At 39.8% G+C, this 21,764-nt stretch overlaps 1 protein-coding gene across 1 annotated transcript in view; it reads right to left on the bottom strand.

Moving 5' to 3' along the window:
- The window catches only part of LOC137996298 (GDP-mannose 4,6 dehydratase-like), a 34,469-nt gene extending 23,682 nt beyond the window's left edge, over positions 1–10,787 (bottom strand). The window contains 7 exon segments of the mRNA XM_068841706.1: positions 1,255–1,336; positions 1,989–2,099; positions 4,640–4,687; positions 4,809–4,870; positions 6,943–7,030; positions 7,543–7,587; positions 10,605–10,787. Coding sequence (XP_068697807.1) covers positions 1,255–1,336; positions 1,989–2,099; positions 4,640–4,687; positions 4,809–4,870; positions 6,943–7,030; positions 7,543–7,587; positions 10,605–10,664 — 496 coding nt within the window. The 5' untranslated portion in view covers positions 10,665–10,787.
- Positions 10,788–21,764: the final 10,977 nt, after the last annotated feature.

Here is a 21,764-nt window from a genome sequence, read left to right as displayed (position 1 = left end):
TACCTCTACGTGGACTTTCATGGTTAAATAAGATTCCATTGCAGGTAAACATGTTGTAAAGCTTCTCTGTAGTTCCCAACAATCCAGTAGCGTACACCTTTTGGCAGCTCCTGTTAGAAAGAGTAATAATGCATTGAAGTGGACACATTGTTATAGGCTATTGTTACAGGAGTTGTCTAGTGCAAGAGGTTCAAAGTCTCTAATTCCATTTTCTTTTCATGTTCACAGTTTGCATTTCACACCATTTTTCAGCCATAACTAGCATACACGATAAGCGCAACAGCTGAAACACAAGGTCCCTTTCAAAGAAAAGAAGTTTTACTGGTATGGTTTATAAAACTATGAATCATTGAAGAATAAGAAATTATGAAAGAGAGAAATGATTGTTCCGCTTATCTGGGCAATTTTGTTAGCAGGCCTGTCTCAAATAGACACCTCAAAATTCAGGTGGGACCCCCTGACATCGGTGCAATGCTCTAACCAACTGAGCTACATGTATGAAGCCACACAGTTTGTAGCAGGTCAATTTTTTGGGCTCATGTGTTTCCTGTGAAAGGACTCAATGAAAGAAACGTACCTGCAGATATTTGAATGAAGTGGAGGCTAAAGACGAAAGTGCTTCCAGTCCGAGGATAATTTCTCTCTTTCGTCCACTCGCCCGCACTTCATTCAAATCTACGTTTCTTTAATAAAAATCAGCTGAAACAAAAATTTTGGAAGCTCTGTTCTGTATGAGCACAGGAAAGTGAAGCTAACAATGTGGAATAGTCTTCAAACAAAGAAAGACTTTGCGATTTGAACGAAATTCTGCTAAATGATTGCACTCAATGGTGGGCTTTTGAAACCCATACAAACAAGAGATCTTCACAGGGCTTATAATGACCTGTATCCTCCAGTTGAAATAACAACTTTTCAACACCAAAGAAATTATTGCATGTTGAAGCACCTTAGACTGAGTCCTACAGTGTGTATAGGTTTTGGTCATGTCTCTTTGCCAGTCTCTGGCAAATTTGTGCAGTGTGAAATGACCAACTGAAATCTCATTTTTTCTGTAACCCATGGGCACACTAGATTTAAACAAACGAGACCTTTCCCTTTCTAAACCATTCCCTCCTGAGAGCGAGACCTTTAGAGATTTTACTCTGTATAATGCAGAGAGCGAGTTATTTTTTTACTCATCAGTGAGGGATGTTTTAGGGGTGAATGAGTACAGTGTAGCCTTTAGGGTCTCTAAGTATCAATATCAAAACTTACCATATGGTGATCTGGGATAGAATGGTGTTTTCTCAGTTTGAGGGATCTCCTGCACCTTGCCAAACATTTCACTGGTAGATGCCTAATGAAATACCAGTAATAACCCTTCAGTCCCGAAACTACCTTTGCCAAGTTAATTTCATGTCCACAGTTAACTCCAGTCTGTACATGTACATGTATCAGCAGTTGATTCCTCAAGTGAGTCGGATGGGATCGTTTGCAACCAGATATTAGTAAGGTTAGCTTTCTGAACATAGCCTTTTTTTATAGGTACCGACAAAAAAGTCAAAGTACAAATTTCCCAAGCTTTGCCATAAACCACCATTTTGGGAAACATCAAGGCCCTTTTTTTTGTTTGTACGACATCAACATTTTCCATATTCTGCACTTAAATGTAAATTCTGAGAAATGGAGAAAAAAACCACTGCCTTTCTTCATGCAGAGACAGGCTTGACTTGGAGTTTGACTTGCACACAAGATTTTTATTTCCAAACATATACCCAAGGCACACAACTAAACTGTACTCAAGGCTTACAGCCAAAATATGAGATTTGACAGGCCGCTAGTGGCCATAGACAATACATTCCCAAGCCTCGAGTTGAAATGTTTGGGAACAAGTTTCAATGAGGCAAAACAAAAGTTTTCAATCCCTCGAGACTCAAGATGGCCACCCCGTGTGATTAAAGCCTGTTACATTGTACAAACACAGAATGTGTGATATTCTGATACCCTACCTGATAGAATCTAATTTGGTGCTCAAATCCACAGGTTTTAATTGCATCCAGTATTCTTAGTGTGCCAAGAGCATCAACATTTGCAGTATATTCGGCTAAATCAAATGATACCTAAGATAAATTGCAAACGGAGGAGATTTTGCTTTCAATACCGGTGAGTGTCCACTTTTAAGGTTACTGAATTATCTGGAATCTACATGTATTACAATACTCTTAGACTAAAGCCCTTCAGCCCTTTACCCATTGACCCCTGGGAGTAAGACTTAACTGACATATTCTACTCTGTCTAATGCCAGATGATTTTACTCATCAACTGGGGGTATTCTGGGATGCCTGAGGAGTGAATGGGTTAAAGAGGGGGGGGGGGGGGGGGGGGATGTAAAGATTGTTAACCCATTCACTCCTGAATTGGCTCCCATTGACAATTAAAATCATCTGGTATTACTGTAACATTGTTGGAATGTGGTCACTTTAGTCCACCTCCACCATTTTGGATTGTTCATGGTTCTCAGATTGGATACTGGGCCCTTGACTGTGATTGGTCTTTGCAATACAACATTGTTGAAAGGACGCCTACTGTACAATAGTCATGCTTCAAAACATTCTTCCAACAAAAATGTTGAACAAACGTCATCAAACATGCATTCTACATATTGTAACATTGTTGATCCAACAAATGTTTTATAACTATGTTTGAACATGTAGCCAGGGCTTAAGGGTCTACATATAGTATCACCTAAACCTCTTAGGCTCATGTTTTAACAGAGAACAACTTGATAGTAACTGTTTTAGTTATTTCTAAAGCACCTGCAAGCAAGCAAGTTTTAATAAAATTCATGTTTGCCTGCCGTGATGCTTCATCTTGCCTTGTTTGAATCCAAACAATAGTAACTGTTGGTACATATTTGTATGTTGACTAAATTACCCCATTCTTTAAAGTCTCTACAACGCTTATTTTTTCCCCATTTTTTGACCTTCCGTTTAATATCTATAATGTCAGTCTGGAGTTTAGTACTTCATAAAAGTTTCCCTCATAGTGCATCCAAGTGTTTTAGCAGGTGTCTGATTTATACACATAAAATTTTGGCTGAGCCAGTACTACACTCCTGTAAAATCAGTTCTCCTCTACGGATCTGAGACGTGGAGGCAGACAAGACAGGCACTCCAACCAGAAGATCCAGACCTTCATAAATTGTTGCCTGAGACGCATCTTTAACATTTGGTGACCTGAGAAAACTCACAATGAGGAGCTTTGGGAGCGTGGGGAACAACCAATAAGCGAACAAATCTTGAGAAGGAAACGGGGCTGGATTGGTCACACCCTGCGGAATGCGCCAAGCAACATCACCCAGCAAGCTTTGAGGTGGAATCCCCAGGGGAAGAAGAAGAGGGAACGCCCCAGAAACAGCTGGCCACGGGACACTGATGCGGAACTGAAGCTGATAGGATGCAACTGGAAAGAAGCTGAACGAAAAGCCCCAGTTCAAGTTCACTGGCAAGGGTTGTCGATGGCCTATGCTCCACCTGGAGCAATGGGCCTAAGTAAGTACAAGTAAGAAGGTAAGTACTACAATGTCAATGGGTTAAACCAAAAGTTAAAAATACGGGGAAAAAATAAGCATTATAGGGACTTTAAGATGAAGCTCTTGGTATGAGAAATACATGTGCTAATGTAGAGTCATACATGTACTGTACTAATGTAGAGGCCAATTGTTTCCAAAATAGCTCTCAAATAGAAACACAATTTTAAATTTACAAAACATGTTTCGGATGATCGACATCCATCGTCAGTTGTGAATACAAGTGAACCGCTAGTCGGTGTTATATATATACAGATGGCTAATAAAATGCATGAGTACTGATTAAATAACAACGTGAATGTGAGGTAATAGAAAATACAATGATGAGAAGATAATGAAAGTGTTAAATTGACATGATTAACTTGCTTGTTTAATGAGGGTTTTTCCCAACCTATGTGTAAGGCCTCCTTGATTTTTAGTTGAAAAGGCGTGGAGGCGGTGTCAAGGATTGAAAAGCACTCCTCTGAGCATAAAGATCTGCATGTTTCTGACCCATTAATGTGCTGAAAGATATGCGAGTTCTTATCAGATGTTAAATGTTCACGAACACATGTAGCAAGATGTCGGTTTGTTTCGCCGACATAACAGGCACTACAGCCTGCGCAAGAAAATTTGTAAACAACACGGGATCGTGATAATTTTCAATCCTTGACACCGCCTCCACGCCTTTTCAACTAAAAATCAAGGAGGCCTTACACATACATGTAGGTTGGGAAAAACCCTCATTAAACAAGCAAGTTAATCATGTCAATTTAACACTTTCATTGTAATTTTCCTCATCCAATACCCATTGTCTTCTCATCATTGTATTTTCTATTACCTCACATTCACGTTGTTATTTAATCAGTACTCATGCATTTTATTAGCCATCTGTATATAACACCGACTAGCGGTTCACTTGTATTCACAACTGACGATGGATGTTGATCATCTGAAACATGTTTTGTAAATTTAAAATTGTGTGTTTCTATTTGAAAGCTATTTCCAAAATAGTTGAAAACCCAAAATCAACGTTTACAACTTCCAAGCATGCCCTAATTATCACACATTACTTTAGTTTTTCCAAGTTACCTTAACATGGCTCTGTGCGCCTAAATTGTAAATCTCCTCTGGCCGAACCTAAATGTAAAAAAACATTATCCATGAAAAAGAGAGTTTTGCTTTACTTGTAGGCACAAAGTTATAATCAAGTTTGTTGAGCCCGTGAACATAATCCAGGAACATAAATTTGTCAGCTAACCTCCGTTATGATTTTTACGAGATTGGTGCTGTCAGTGAGGTCACCATAGTGGAGTATCATGTCTGTAAACAAAAATGATGTTACTTGTTTAAATTCAAAATGAATTTATTTTGCTCAGCCATGTCATTCTTGTCTTTATGTGGACACCAAGCAAAATTTCCATTTGCAACTACAGAGAAATGTACACATTTAAATGCTAAATATGTAGAACTTTGTGGAATTGCAATGCTTCTTTTCAGTTGTTGTCCCAAGGTTTGTTACAGACAGCATGTTCCTTGCACCATTACGTGAAGGATTTGTTTGTTATCTATTTAACTTCCTGATATTTCAAAAATAAAACAAGAAGATCTTTTAGATCTAACTTATAACTGTGCTTTGAAAATTTATCTGTTTTCTTAGCACTATAGTCGCAACGTAGTGCACATTCCAAAGCAGTCCTTGATGATTCACTGATGACTATAGTCACAAAATCACCTGATCAATCTGCAGCACAACTGATAACAACGATTACACATGAACTTATTGCACCATCACTTATAGCCAGTGGGAAATCTCCGATTGCACCATCAGTCATAGCCGTTGTAAAATCTCCGATGACGTAATGGTCTTAATTAATCTGGAACTGTCTTCGGGATATGTATGGTGTACAAATGATACGATAATAACAATATTCACAACTTACAGATTTCTTTCTTAAAAATCACTATTAAATTTAATTGGTTTTTTTTTTAAGGAGTAAAGGGTTAGCAAAGTAGTCACATGAGTCAAATAATTCAAGAATTACGTTATCCACGGCTATCTTTAGTACAGGAGTTATTTCCCTACCAATGACGTAATCCTTGGACGTCCTGACATGTTCTTTGCTTGGCTTGCAAATAGTTATTTCCCCCCTCCCTCCCCCACCCGATTTCTGAACTCACTTCAATAAAACAGCATGACAATTTACTTCTCTTGTCTAAGAAAACGAAAACTACTGGGAAAATTACAGTTTGGTCAATGACTGTCGCTCCTGGCAAAATAAAAGTTCAAAACAGGCACGATCTTATTCAACATGCCGCCCAAGAGAAAGTTGCAACATCAACACATTCCATGAATGACGTAATGGCTTTTTATAAATGTTTTCAATACTCGCTTCAAATCAAGTGCTTCAATAGCACAAAAAGGCAATACATTTTGCACTCAATAAAGAGTAGAATATTCATAAAATTTTAAGAACATTAACGCTTTTAACAACTTTTGGCAAATACTGTAAACATCATACAAAGTTGCGTGATTTGAAGTGCCACTGACTATTTGGCTGAGTGGAAGTTTGGGTCTGGTCATCCATGGCCGCGCGATTAGTAAAATAAAGGTTTTGTGCAGTGTATTCAAGATGGCATTGTCTTTGAGCATATTTTGTCTGAAGTTTTTAAATGACTGTTTACAGTGTAGCTTTAGTTTTGACTTGAACAGTATACAAATAAAAATTATTCCAAATTAGGACATAAAGCAGAAACACTTATCAGTGACACTTCATAACTTAGAAACAGCGATTTTCATCATTCCTGTCTACAGACTCACTATTAGGGGTAAGGATAGGTCACATGAGTCCATAGAACAAGCACTGACTGAATATGCAGGAGCATCCCAATTGCTCGCAAAGACTGACTCACTTGCCATAAACACAATTGCCAACCCAAGAATTAGTGAGCTACAGGGATGTTTTTTTTTGTGCCGCTTGAGTTGGACATCAGTCCACTAAAGAGTAAATAGTACTGAGAAACTACCTAAAAATACCTAAAAATAGATCTGTAAGTAACAATACCATCCCAGCTTTGGCTATCACAGAAGTACATGTACATGTCAATGTATGTTTTCTTGTCGATTCAATTACTTTTTGCAAGCCAACATGACATTTGTAATAATATTTTCTTCCAAATGTTGTCTGATCTAAACCACTGTAAAGGTCTACACACTTAAACAATGTGCAATAATAATTGATGGCAATTCTGCATGGTGTAACCATGAGAAAGGTGATATGGTAGAAAAAGCCAGCCAGTTTTCAGGACAAAAGGTCAAAAACAATATACCGGTAGAACATGAGGTTGCTTTAGGTAATGGGCACTTCTAAATTGAATCAAAGGTGTAAACTAACTTCCCATCTTGTGTGTCTTGATATCAGCATACAAATGAGAAATTCTGCCTGTGTTAAAGGAACTGGATCTTCGGATGATACCATGGACCTGCAGAACAAATAACAACAAAAATGAGAGTGACACATGGTATGTACTGTGTTAAGATCTTAACTTCTTAACCCCCAACATTCAGGAAAAGAAGTTCAAGTTGTCCCCACTTCATCAGTCCTCTAAAATGTTGTTGTTTTATTCAGACAAAATTCATCCCATGACTAACACAGCAATTACCAGAGACCTTACACTTGCCTGTACAAGCCCACCAACTTGTAAGAAGGGCACTCCTTGAGCAGGAAATAATTTACAACTTCACCTCTGTAAGAAAAGAAGCTCTGTTTTGGCACAAAGGGGGTTCAGCAAACCCACATGAATTTCCTCTTGGTTGTTGATCGAAACTGGGTCTGGGACTTTTTTAATGTGTTGCCCCTCTATTCTAATGCCAAGCTGAAATTCATCCAATTAGATCGCTACGATAAGCAATGTCCATTTCCATAACAAAAATAAATGGTCGAAAAGCCTGTCGGTTGAAGGTGGGCCTTTAAACTGACAGAAAGCTCACATACCTCATAACCTTTGGACAGTAGTAATTCAGCAAGGTATGATCCATCCTGAAAAACATGTACAAATGCAGTTACATAGAAATAGGAAAGAAATTATACCTGGTGCATAATCTATGGTATGTTTGTTTCACAATTGTGTCACATTAAGGGGGTGGCTCTTAACTACCAAACCGTTGCTATGGACTCGTTCAAGTACCCATAGTCTCAAGAATTCTTGAGTCCCTTTGTCTGCTTCGACTCACAACCATATTTAGTAAATCATGTGACCAAAACAGAAAACGCCTAAAAACTTAATGAGTTTTTTTTTTAATTCTCTCTCCAAAAAATTATGACGTCATAAGCCCCTCCTTTGATACAGTTTTCAAAATATCAGTTCCATTCTTTGTCCAAATAGAAATTCTATGCTACAGCTTACAAAAAATGCTGGCACAGTTCCCAACCGGTGAAAATAAACCGCCTCTACCGATCTTCCATTCATTTCCCAAGAGTTTTTACATGTTTTTCACTGAAACAAATGGCAGAGGACTGGGACTAGTTGCTCATGGACCTTCCGATTGAAGTGATGTCAGATTTCCATTGAAAAAGTTACTTCAAAGAATCATCCATGTAACCTTTTTGTGGGAGTCTATGACTAAAAAGCTTCCTTAGCAACCATTGTATTTCTGTAGTTCAGAGCCAACCTCTTAAAGGGGCTAGGTCACGCAATTTTAGGCAATTTCAGCACTGATCAAATGGTCATAGAATTAACTGAAATAACAAAATAACGGCTCAAAACTATAGAAGAATTCAAACAAAACACAAGAAAGCTAAGAAGGGACAAGGATGGACAAAACTGGGGACGATTGAAATGGATTGCATTTGGGCAAATTTGAAAAACGTTGGCCCACCTTATCAGTTTATATCAAAATGTCTTTAAACAGCTGGAAAATCATTCTCAGTTGTTATGTGGCTGTGACTTTGCAAATGAAAGACTCTTGCTCTGCCAATTTGACGTTTAGAGCTCATAACTAACAAAATTACCTAAAAAGCGTGACCTAGCCCCTTTAATGTTAAAGGCATTTCTGAGACTTTTCACCATCTCTTCCAACAAAAAGGCAGTAACAGCTAAAACATGCTTAGAGAGCAAGTTAATTTAAGAATAAAACATGTTTGAAATGTGGAATATTTTGCAATGCTCATGAAAGGAGGAACAGCATATGCAGATTTTTGGAGTTTCCTTCTCTCAAAAGTCACAGAACCGCGGGAAACATTTTAAAAGCATGGGAGAAAAATCAGACACTCCAATAACCAGTTTTTCCCAACAGGTTCTTGACATGTTACAACAATACAATGTAACTCATAATCCATTTATGCCTGTGGTGTGACCAAAAAATATACTTCTAGATTACTGTATGTATGCTTGACTTCATTCAACTTGAATATCAGTGAATAAACGGTGTCGACAATACCCAGACCTGAGATCAATGATTGGATCACGGATGCTAGAAAAAAAATCAAGTTGTTTATAAAATAATGATTAAAAAATAAAAGTGAAAAACTAAAATATGTTGAATGAAATTTGAGAAATGTTGGGTGACAAAACCCAAAATAAAGTCTGCATGACATAATGGAGCACAGGCCCGGCTGTGTCGAGGAGTGTCGTACAGTGTTGCCATGGACATTGTGACGAAGTTTCCTGAACTTAGTGGAAAAGTAGAGTAGCATTTATATTAAGTCAGATTGGAAACTTCTGTTGTCTCTAGAACATTCTAATGAGTTTTTATAGGGTATTTCATCATAACCTTCCAGAATGTTCCTCCACTATTAAAACTAGAACATGTTGTAAATTATCAGATGTTATATAAGACCGGCGCGAGAGGGTGTCTGTTTAAGTTAGTTACAGTTGCAGTTCTTTGACAGTCAAATAAAGTATTTGTGGAAGTATCTTCAATTGACTCCATGACAACATCAATTACGGTAGTTATTATTTCTTTTTTAAGATCATCTCACTTGATACTCTTCCCTTATTCAATATTATTTCACACACGCAAGAAAAGGGGCCAAAAACGAGGTGAGGGGTAAGATTGTTTTAGATATGAACACTGTAGTGTACAAGTGCGATTCATGAAGTCCATGTCGCACACATTAATATTGGTTTCTTATACGCTTAAGTAGCGATTTAAATTCCAAGAGTATATTGAATAAATGATCAAAGCGATCACAGAGGATTTTTGCTGATCACTCTAGTTCTGAAATAATAATGTATCTGGTTGCACTCGATAAAATTGTTTAACTTTTCTCAGAAAGAAGACCAAGAAAAAATGCGAAACTGAAACCGGATAAGAAAACTTTTTATTCAAACGAGTAGAGTCAAAAACATTGATCCGATCCGTGATCCGGTCCGTGATCCGGTCCGTGATCCAATCCGCGATACGATCCGCGATCCGATCCGGATATCGTCGATGCCGGTGAATAAAAACCTCTTGGGGCTGTATCATACTTAGTGAACTTCAATGCAAATTACCCCCAGTATGAACTCAACTGTACCATGGGATTTGTAAAAATAGCGATTCCAATCAAATAAAGGACATTGGAATGGTTTCGTCTGCCCGGTCTGCCTTGTTTTCGTCATTCGCACTTGCCTTATAAGCAATCGATATGATTCTCAGTCATTATACATGCAGGAAGAAGCCAATTTACTAGAAAACGGCGTCCTGCTCGGAATAATATATTATATGTTAAAGCATTTAATAAGGTGTATAAGGTGCAATAAGGGCAAATTCCCTGATGTAGTTCTTGTGGGAGGTCACTATTTCGAGACGAGACCGGAGAAACATATGATCACCGATTCAAAGCCTGAGATCAACTGACATAACGAAAAACTGAGCTCGAGCCAACATTACTTCTGTCTTGAAGTTCAATGAACTGTAGTTTTCGCGAATGACCGCACAAAGGTTTTTATTGAATAAATTGGTCAAAAATCCCCGAGGTTTCCTAGACCTAAACGTCGAGCCAAAATGTTCAATTTAACCGGCATCTATAACACACGTTGAACCTGATTAACCCAAAAAAGATATTGTGTTCACCTGCCCAGTGATTCCCGTGATTAATGCTTTCTTCCCTTTGTGTATTGCCTGATTCTCCATATTCACTCTAGATCGCACTATCTAAGCTCCTTTCTTCGATGCTGCTCAGAAAGTTAAAGCACAAAGTACGGCGCTCACAACACTTCACGCTGCGTCCTTTAGATAACGTGACGCCACGTGTCTCCACCATACAGCATACATAACGACGCTCAATTATGGTACGCCGTATGTGACAAAATAATAGCTTGGGTTGCATGTCACGCAAGTGAAAACAAATAATCAGACCGGGTAGTAAATTGAGTCAAGAAATGGAATGTTATAGAAGAGGAATAAGTAAACAAGGAGTCCAAGTCTCAGGGCTGTGCGATATTCCGTACTTGAGTTATTCGGCAAAATATACCACTCAAATTTGTACAGTTTAGTATGGAGATGCCATGTTGGTGTACCGCTGAAGTACACCAACATGGCGGCCGGAAACGTGCAGAAACATCTGGAATTTAGTTTGGCTGTCTTTAACACTTTCTGCTGTATGATGAACTAGCAAACATTCGTATGACACTTCTCCTAGTATATTGGCTGCTCAGACCACAAAAACACGAGGGGAATCGATGTTTTTATGCAACTGGCATGTTTTCGAAAGCCATCAATATGTCACGCACTGTGAAAAACTCTGAAATTCAAACTGCTCTATTTTCGAAACGAAGCACGGTACCGAGCTGAAAACAGGAAAACAGATATATTTTTAAAACTTTTCGTAGCTGATCAAGATAAAAACTCAAAAGGCTCTTTAACTTTGTGTTTTATTTTTTTATGACGTCACGTGCAACCCAAGAATAGATTTAGGCTTGAAAGCGGAGCTCCCTGGTTATTTATTCTTACTGCCCGTAGAGTTGTTGAAAATAAAGGGTTTCGAATTGTCCGCGTTTTGATGTTTCTGTTGCTGCTATAACTGCTGGCGAGCCTTAGCGAGGCAGCAGCCTATTCTTGATATAAGCGAAAAACATCAAAATTTGTGGGATGTAAGATCGGAAGCATGCGCAGTCGATTGGGGTGTTACCCGTGATGACGTCACGTGCACGTGGAAGGGAATCTTACTGTCTCACCGCCTTGGAGTCAGAAGCGACTAGAGACAGCGCGTCACCCAAGAGCAAAACGTTCCAATGCACGCAAAATTGACCATTTATGGGTTTGTAGCACTGATATACACTGTTTAAGCCTACGCACTTGTTCAAGAATGGTTAGCTTTTATGAAATGTTTGCTTTTCGTCAAGGATGATGTAAGCTACCCGGCATGTAATTTTCATGAAACTTGACGGAACAAGTAGTGGGTGACGCGCCGTCTCTAGTGTCATGTCTTCGAGTCGAGTTCTTTTCCAGTGAGTCATCATTGATCATCATTCAACCGTACATGTTCAGTCTTTGAACCTCTTCATGATTTGACCACCGACTCAAGTTGTTCTTCAACGTCTTCAACCGTTGAGCGAAGAGAAAATCAGTTCTGGACTCGGGTAGACCCCCGGAGGGGGGGGGGGTGTTCGATATATCCCTGGGTGGGGAGGTGCGGCGCGGCCCCTCATACCCTGACCCTGTTTAAGACAAATATCGCTGATTTTCCTACCCATTTTAAGACAGAATTCCGATTTTTGATACCCTGTTCAAGACATTTAACCCAGTTTTACACAAAAATTGATAAATCGAGTCGCGCGCTCTACTACTGGTCAAAGAAAAATAAGAGACTACTCGATTCTCAAGCACGACAATAAATTTAAATTGTCGTCAACTACGCTCAGCATTTCTCAAAGGGTAACTCTTTTGCTGAAAAGGGGCCAGAAATTTCAGAAGAACAGAAGTTTAGGGACCTGTCATTTATTAGAGGGGGGGAGGGCTGGTGCAATTCCTTTTTCCCAGGTGAATTTTTTTTATGCTCTCCCCCAATGTTCTGCAGAAAAAAATGTAACCCTCCCCCTTGCATGACCCAAAATAGTTATGACCCTCCCCACGCTAAAAGATTGACAGGGATTATTAAAAGAGATCAACTTTTACCTTGTGCAGTTCATAGGAGAAAGCGTGTTGCTCTCCTCCCTGATCTTGTGCAGGTAGCAACAGGAGAGGAATTGTTAAAATCGTTCTCATCACTTTCCTCCTCTTCCTCAGAGCTTGAAGAACCAATTTCTGCTAATACTAAGTCCATCTCCTCATCTTGATCCTCATCCTCTGATGAAAGAGTGGCTTCTACCAACTCTTTGTCACTATCAAACTGTTCCTGTTGCATCGCCAAGTTTGTTAAATTGCTTATTATGAGTCTCTGCACTTCAATCAATTTATCTTCCTTCCAAGGATGAGTCTTCAGATGATGGTATTGTACGTATATTGTCCAACACAGCACCTGTTTGCTTACTCAGAGTCCCATCATTGAGCATGCCAACCCAATCATAGTCTTGGTAAGTCATTTTAGCTTTAACAGACGACTTCTCCAGTCTCTCTTTCTTTCTCTTTTCCCTCTTTAGCTCCAACAATTTCAAGTGCTCCAAATATGTTTTCACACATTCTTTTGATACAAAAAACGTCTGTGCGAATTTTGAAATGCTGTCAAGATCTTCCAGTGAGCATTCACAAGAGTGATATGCTTTCTTTAACTGAGCTCGTGGTAAATAATCGTTAATGTGAGCTGGATTAATTTATATTCTTTCAACATTCAATATGTGTTAATTGGTTGGTTCTCGCAGAAAATCTTCAAGAACGTTTAGATATAAAATGTTTCGTTTTATATGTAAAGACCGCTTTTGTGCAACAGTTGACATACATGTAGGGTTGTTGGGTTGTTCAGGTTGATTATTATTAAAGTTTAAAATGCTTACTGTGCAAGCGACTTGTTTGTTAAATAATATATTTTATTTGTTTTTTTATTTTTATTTTAAGTGAACAGCAATGTTTGCTAAAAATGGTATGGCCCTCCCCAAAGCCCAGCTTAAATATTTTGTGCCCCTCCCCTTTTTGGCTACATAAAATTTCATGATCCCCCCCCCCCCCATTTGCACCAGCCTTCCCCCCCTCGAATAAATGACTGGTCCCTTAAATTCAAAGAATGAACTAACATGCCATTGTTTTGAAATTATCCCTTTGCTTCCAAAATAGTAACGCCTGCCACACAGGCTAAAGTATGCACACCTTTCTTCCCTCTTATATTATTTCACGCACATTTCCGGTACCCTCTTGCTTCAAAAAGTTGCACCTGTTTATAAAAAATACCAGTCACTGTTCCCAGTTTCCACGCCAGCACTACTTTCGCACTGAAACTCCTAGTAATTACATAATTTTCTTTGCTTTCTTCTATGGAAAAATTCATCGCCTAACTAGTGAATTCAACGGTAAATTTTACGCTATCACGAAGAGATGAGTACGATATCGGTTTTTCGAGTGAAATTTACTTTGGAATTCACTAGTTTGGCAATACATTTTTCTTGAACCGCTTGAGTTTTTAAAGAACACAAGCACACTCCCAGCGAGCGAATGGAAAAGGACTGAAAAAGCTATTTCAGAGTCAACTCAGTGTCAATAGCCAGCGAACAGGAATCAGGCTAAAATTAGAAGCCATAACAAAACAAAAACATTTTTAGTTCAAGGTCAAAGAAGAGTTTTACTGATGTACTTTATTCCACGTTATCTCTGAAAACGAGATCATTCACATTTTGATGTATTTCCGATTAAAACACGCCAGGTTGGCTTGGAACAAGAATCGGCAAAAGAAGGACGAACTTCAAACAAGATCCGCTCCAACTCTAAAATAACGTTGAGGTGCTTTAAACAAACTTCTGAAAACACAAGCTAGTGAGACTTTCCCCTAAATTTACGAGGGCAAGATTTTCTTGTCACTGTCTGGGCACAACGAAAACCAGTTGGGCAAACCGATTAAAAAAGGGGTTGTCCTAAAAGCTGGAATCCGGAATCCGGAATCCGGAATCCGGAATCACAGGTCATTGTTTTACCAATACAGAGAGTAAAAACTATAAAACCTTCATAAAAGCTAACCTTTGGCCTAAAAACGTTTGTTTACGCCTAATTAGGCCTAAGGTTAGCTTTTATGAATGTTTTATAGCTTTTACTCTCTGTATTGGTAAAACAATGACCTGTGATTCCGGATTCCGGATCCGGCTTTTAGGACAACCTTAAAAAAGCACTTGTTCGTTCGCATTTTAGAGCAAAACAAACACACAAATCAACTTTTTCTTTATGTCCAAAAGAGTGCAGGTAATTGTTATTTAATTCCAGTTGACAATAAAAATTCGATTTTCGATTAAACCACCTTTTAAAAATACGCATCCACTTTAAATAACGCATCCGTAAAAATAACAAACGGTTTTAGTGCCCAAGGAAAGAATTTGTGGAGTAACTTCTTCCACTAAGTATGAGCTATTTCTGGTATTCTGTTTTGCCATTGTCGTTCTCTTTCGCTCTCCTTTCGTTTCTGTTCTGATCTCTTGTCTAGACATAGGTCCTGCAGGCATCATGTAACCTTATCAGAGCTTCTAAAGATATGCCAAAATTGCAATACCGGGAAAAAAGCAGCTCTAAGCAAATTAAAAATAAACACTTAGCTTTAGGTTTATATCTCTCCGATGCTTGACGTGAATAACTGCGTAGCCACCAGTGTGGACCACAGATATCATGATATGTCAAACTGGATTGAAACCAACAAAAAAATTTAATGCAGAAAGAAAACATCTTCCAAACCGTTTTCCACCTGAACACGAAAAGCGTTGACTGTGTAAGAGCTATAGTTGATGTAGTATGGCCGTGTAGCCTTTCCTAGGCCTTTCCCGATTGCGCTGAGCACCTTTTCAGCACTTTTTTTAGTTTGGAGCACTATTTTACATTTTGAGCACCCTTAAGCACTTTTTCGCACTTTGAGCAACATTTGAGCAATATGTCACATTTCGAGCAAATTTCGAGCAACATATGTCTTCTGAAACATTTTAAAGCAAAAACTGTGTGTCGCTCGCAACGAGAATCGTGTTGCAGGTCATAAATTTGAATAACTAATGATGTTGTCAAGAATAAAAGATCGTTGTCATGGAAAGGCACGTGGACTTATCCTTACTGAGCGTGAGAACAGGAGTTTCTGATTGGCTGATGTATCATGTGTGTGTCATCTCAAATTTCTAAATCATCTGATGTCTACGCTTTACACTAGCACTGCTAAATTTATTTACAATTCGTAACCGGCTTTAGTTTTTTAAGAGAACAAATGGAAGCACTAAATCAGTCGGAAAACAATAGCACTGAAGACGAAGAAGTCATTGATCCAATTACAATGACAGTAAATGCTGGAGCATCCGTAAGTGCTCCGGAAAGTGCTTCGATAGCACGAAAGCGAAAAGTTCCGATAAACAAAGGGAAGAACAAGCAAAGAGCAAGCGTCAAAACCACCAATGTGAGTACATGGGATCGTCTCAAAGAGTACCCAAACAAACACTTTGCCGTGGTAAAAGGAAAGCTTAGAGTTAACAGTTCACAACTTTTAGCACTTTTTGAGCACTTTTTGGCCATTTTTGCCAGCTCTTTTTTAGGATTTTGCGAGCGCAATCGGGAAAGGCCTAGTAGCCGCGTCGAGCCACAGAAAGCGCTCGAAAAATGTAGCCTCGTTTATGTTTCGGTGAGTTAACCTGGGTTGAGCCTGCAATCCAATCGAAAAACCAGTACCTGGTCAGCGATCAACTTAAAAAAAACCAGGCGACCTCGATGAGCTCTAAGCTTGAGCCCGTGATATGGTCACGTGACACTGGTCAACGGGATACCTTGTTTTGACAGGTGTCGATTGATCAAAACATGGATGTCCAATATCAAAGATGTATTCTGTAAACTAGCATGATACTGGTCATATTGTCATACAAGGACGGGTGGACGTACAGACGTACGTACGGACGGACGTTCGATGACGTCATGGCTATAAAACCAAGATTTCTCGCATCGATGGGTTACCATATTTTCTTAACAATGGTGGTCCGCGCGCGCTCGCCGAACGGAGCTCCGCTATCAAGTCTGCTAATAAATAAAACAAGTCACATAATTTACAATCGAGTTGCCAACAATTAGCATCAATTTGTTTGTTGACCAAATCACATTCCTGGCAATTTATGTTACCTCTCTTATTGTACAATTCATATATTCAAGAACCGCGCCTCGAATGTCAAGCTCTATGTTTTGCAAGTTAAGATGCTTGTTTTATAAATCAAGAAGAGAGAGGACAGCTTTTGATCAATTCTCTTTTCGAGGGGGACTGAACACCTGTGGCAAAATGATTAAACGCGGGTAAATCTGAGCGAGAAAATGGGATATACCCTTTGCATAAATGGCGCCCAAATTTGAATAACAATACTTGATACATCCTTAGCCTCGTGTTTATGTTTCAAGACAAAGGATTTTTCTCATGAATGTGAGGCTAAGGATGTATCAAGTATTTTTATTCAAATTTGGGCGCCATTTATGCAAAGGGTCTATAGTATCGAGGATCTTGGTCTACAGGCGAATCATTCAATCAGCCCAAGAAGGAATATTCGCTCCTCTCATGTCGCTATCACTTCACCCAGTTCAGATTCACTGTTTTGTTTTTTTTTTTTTGTCCATGTTGTCATCAAAACCCGAAAACTGGTCATTTTACGTTGTTGTTTTGATGAGTACGGGAGAGAAATGTACAAAAATGTGTGCTATTTCATGGGCCATTCTGCTCTAAAGTGAAGTAATGTGGTTAGAAATCGCAGGCCCGGCTAACCGGGCTGTCCCTGTGAACGCGATTACATGCCCGGTTAGCCGGGATCCCGGCATCGTAAGTGGCATCGTAAGTGCCGGGATCTCGGCTAACCTACCCTACGAACGCATACGTATTTCCGGCGGTCGTTTCTATTTTTCCTTGTAATCTCAAACTTGATTTTTGGTGTTTTTCTCAGACGTGCCGGGATCTCGGCTAAACGAGTTAGCCCGCCTAACCGGCCAGGGGTGCGTTTCTCAAAAGTCCCGAAACTTTACGGGCCATTTTCGGGTGTCACAATTCCCTTTGTACCTCAAGAACGGAGAGCATTTAATTCGTCAAACTTCACAGTTATTTTTCTTTTCGTTACCTTGAAAACATGTTAAAAGATCGGCTTTCTAAAACAAGCAGTTGGCAACTTTACAGATGCCTTTTCGGGCCCGAAAAGTTTTCGGGACTTTTGAGAAACGGGTCCCAGGCCCGGTAAACTGGGTTGAAGTGTTTATATGGACGATTCCAGCCAGGTTAACCGGGATGAATTTTAGGAATTCGTTTACGCGTCTTGCAAAGTCACGCATAGGGTGACTGGTGAATTTTCTTGTTTTGGTTGGAAACGAAGGTTCCTTTTAGCTCTAGCAAGTACGGAATGGCATCTTAAAACAACAGATGAAAAATAATCCTGTGATTATTCAAATATGGCTACGTTTTCAAGGCAACCGACACGTCAGCCAGCAAACCGGGCTGGACCGTTTCTATGAGAATTTTTCAGTCTGGCTTGCCGAGATCTCAATACCTCAGACTGGGATCTCTGCAAGTGGGCCAGCCCACCTTCTGATATAAACGAACCGAAATTTTACTACATAAAACAGGCATTACCCGAGATCTCGGCAAAGCGGGCCTAACCGGGCTGGCTCGCCTCATATAAACAGGTGATATTACTGCTTTTTGGCGTTGTCGTTGCCGTAGCAGTCGTCATTTCTTAAACTCCCTATTGGGACAATAAACGGGTTGCCCGCCATTACACGTGCAGTCACCTTCGAAAATAGAATTGACCAAAAGCTGTCCTCTCTCTTCTTGACTTATAAAACAAGCGTCTCAAAACATAGAGCTTGACATTTCGAGACGCGGTCCTTTATATGAATTGTACAACAAGAGAGGTGAGGTAAATTGCTAGGAATGCGATTTGGTCAACAAACAAATTGATGCTAATTGTTGGCAACTTGATTGTAAATTTTGTGACTTGTTTTATTGATTAGTGGATTTGATATTTTGTTACATCCAGCGTAGCATAATCAATAAAGGTATACTTTTCAAGCCCTCTCTGAGAACGCCTGATCACAGGTTGTTGTGAGATGATAAGATAATCTTATCATAACTAATAAGAAGAAGATCATCGTACTTATCGGGTCAATTTGACCAATTGCCTGTTTTTATTGCCCCTTCAGGGTTTTGGCCTAAAAGGCAAGAACCGCGCACCGGTGGCTCAGTTGGTTGAGCACCGGGCTGCCATGCGAGAGGTCGTGAGTTCGACTCCGGCCGGACCACCACTCAGGGTCTTCAAATAACTGAGGAGAAAGTGCTGCCTTTGTAATTACATCCTCATATGGTTAGACTTTCAAGTCTTCTCGGATAAGGAGGTTAAGCCGGAGGTCCCGTCTCACAAATAACTTCCACGTTCATTAGTTCCCTGTGGGACGTTAAAGAACCCACACACTATTCGAGAAGAGTAGGGGATGAAGCTCCCGGTGTTGTGGCTGTCCTTTGTGTGTATATGGGTGGGTGGGTATAGCAAGTCCACATCAGCTGAATAGTTGCCAAAACTTCAACCTGCTCAAACAAATAAATAAATAACAAAAAAAATAACAAATAATAATAATAGCAAACTACGTAGAAAGCCCCCGCGTGACTAGGGACAATATGCAAATTAATATGTGGTAGATATTGAAAAGAAGAAAGCATCCTCGATTTGCTCAACTGAGCGTGCAAGGTGGTATCGGTATTGCTTTCCAGGGCACACAAGGTGGTATCGGTATAGTTCACCGAGTTCGCGAGGTGTTCTGGGGAACTTGAGTCACGAGGCAGAATACCAAGTCACCGAAAGTCACAAGGAGCATCGATATCGAAGGTTCAGAAAAGCGATTGAAGGTGAGTAATAAGGGGGTATTTCCATGAGACCGGGACGAACGCAGACCAGCATGAGTTCGTATCGGCGAGTTAACTATCAATAGAGTTATTTCAGTAGAGTTATGACTTAGAGTTAGAGTTAACGACTGCCAAAATCCTGAATTCAAGATTTTGGAATTCAGGATTTTGGAAACTTAACTCTAACTCTACGACATAACTCCATGAAAATAACTCTAAGAATAGCTTTCCCCCGTATCGGCCTGCATACATTTGTTTTTATGCGGTTACATGAGACCGGCCTTACAATGAACTTAGACCGGTCTGACTTCGTGTCGGTTGCTGGACCGAGACGATAAATTCCCATACCGCTCTGAGTTCATACCGGTCTCATGTAAATATCCCCTAATTTTCGAATATTTACAGTGATTCCTTCTACTTTGAAAATCAAAGATTAGAGTATCTGATAGAAAATCATATTTCCTGGGTCAGAAATCGATTTTTCAAGCACAAATCATAAACAGGGGCGACGATTTGTTAGACACAATTAGCGAAATCAGAAACAGGGAGACAGACTCGGCCACAAACTGCTAGACGCAACTTCAGAAAGCAAAAACGCAGTCTCAGTAACAACATTTTCAAACAAATTTCAGTCACTTTCACAACAGTTATTCACTGATAATAATAATTAGTGATGCTAATATAATAAGCGAGTTTTCTTCCTTGGTATTTCAAGGTACCGTGGAAAGAAGGTAGTTTCGAAAACGAAGACCGAAGACCTCGATTAAGAAGACCTCGAAAACGAAGACCCACTCGAAAAAACGTACAATTAAGGTTAATTCAAATGTTATTTTTGAAGAGCTAGTCCTAAGCAGATCTAAGGGGCCGATTACATGAGCCGGGCTGGACCGGTTAGGCAGGCTGGTTCGTTTAGCCGAGATCCCGGCACGTCACAGAAAAACACCAAAAATCAAGTTTGAGATTACATGGAAAAATCTCAGCCCGGCGATCCCGGCTAACCGGGCTGAGATTTTTTCATGTAATCGCGTTCACAGGGACAGCTCGGTTAGCCGGGCCTGCAATTTCTAACCACATTACTCTACTTTAGAGCAGAATGGCCCATGGAATAATCGTTTTCTCATGTTTAAATGAAGGATAAATAAGACAGCAAACCAAAACTGTAGAATGGTGAATATTAAATAACAATTTAACAAGACAAACGTCTCTCCACTTCTTGTTTTTGTTGTTATCTTTTTTCACATGACATATTCTAAATTTAGTCCAACCCGGGCTGGCTCACCTCATGTAAGACTCCATGTAATACCGGGCTGAAAGACATCCCGGCAAACCTCATGTAATCGGCCCTCTAGGGGCCGATTACATGAGCCGGGCTGGTCGGGTTTGCTGAGCCAGCCCGGCTTGGGTCAAATTTAGAACGGTCAGTATAAAGCAAGGACTGCGGACCCGGACTGCGGACCGGGTATAAAGTGCGGACTGAATACAAAACACTGTGAAAAAGGCACAGAGCAACGAAATAGCGATGGGCTGCCGACATGAACTGAAGTCCGACATGAGAATGGTGGAAAAAATGTTTCGCGCCATAATTATCAACCATAGCGTTAAACTGGATATTTTTTGGCTTCTCAAAACCACCATCAACAGCTCACTGAAGGTTTTAGTTGAAATCGCAAAACGTTTGTATGTTGTATTTATCAGAGGTAAGACACGAAAGTAGTTTATGAAATCCTTCGCGGGTCACCAGCTTTATGTATAGAAATCAAGAAATTTGAAGGACTTCAGTGGGAGATGCTGATTTTCTTTCCTTTTCCTTTTTAAATTTGTGGATTAAAGTACAATTTTGTGATAAATCTCTATTATTACTTTCTCTAGCCCAGTCGATGTTGCAACGGAGTATTTCTGTGTACGTGACAATATTCTGACACGGAGTAAGAGTACTCAAGGGCTTTTTTAAAATATGTATTGCTAGGTTTCTACCCCATATGAACCATGTGAATGGGCCCATTCCATTAGTAGGGCTAACGCTCACATGGTTCATATGGGGTACAAACCTAGCAGTTCAAATTACACTCTAATCAGTTAAGTCTGTTCAAATATAAGTGTTACACGGCCAACGTTTGCAAAAACGTAATCCTTCCTTGTACTTGTACATGTTCATTGCCGTGACTTTAACATCTTCAGTTCCCACGGCCTGCTCCCGTCTGACCTTGTAGCTCAATCGGTAGAGCAGCGATGATCTAACCCGAAGGTCGTGGGTTCAATTCTCACCCTGGTCA

This window comes from Montipora foliosa, chromosome 1 (genome assembly GCF_036669935.1).
Source record: "Montipora foliosa isolate CH-2021 chromosome 1, ASM3666993v2, whole genome shotgun sequence".
Classification (NCBI taxonomy): domain Eukaryota; kingdom Metazoa; phylum Cnidaria; class Anthozoa; order Scleractinia; family Acroporidae; genus Montipora; species Montipora foliosa.
The sequence above is the reverse complement of the archived record's forward strand: the minus strand, read 5'-3'. Positions and strand labels throughout refer to the sequence as shown.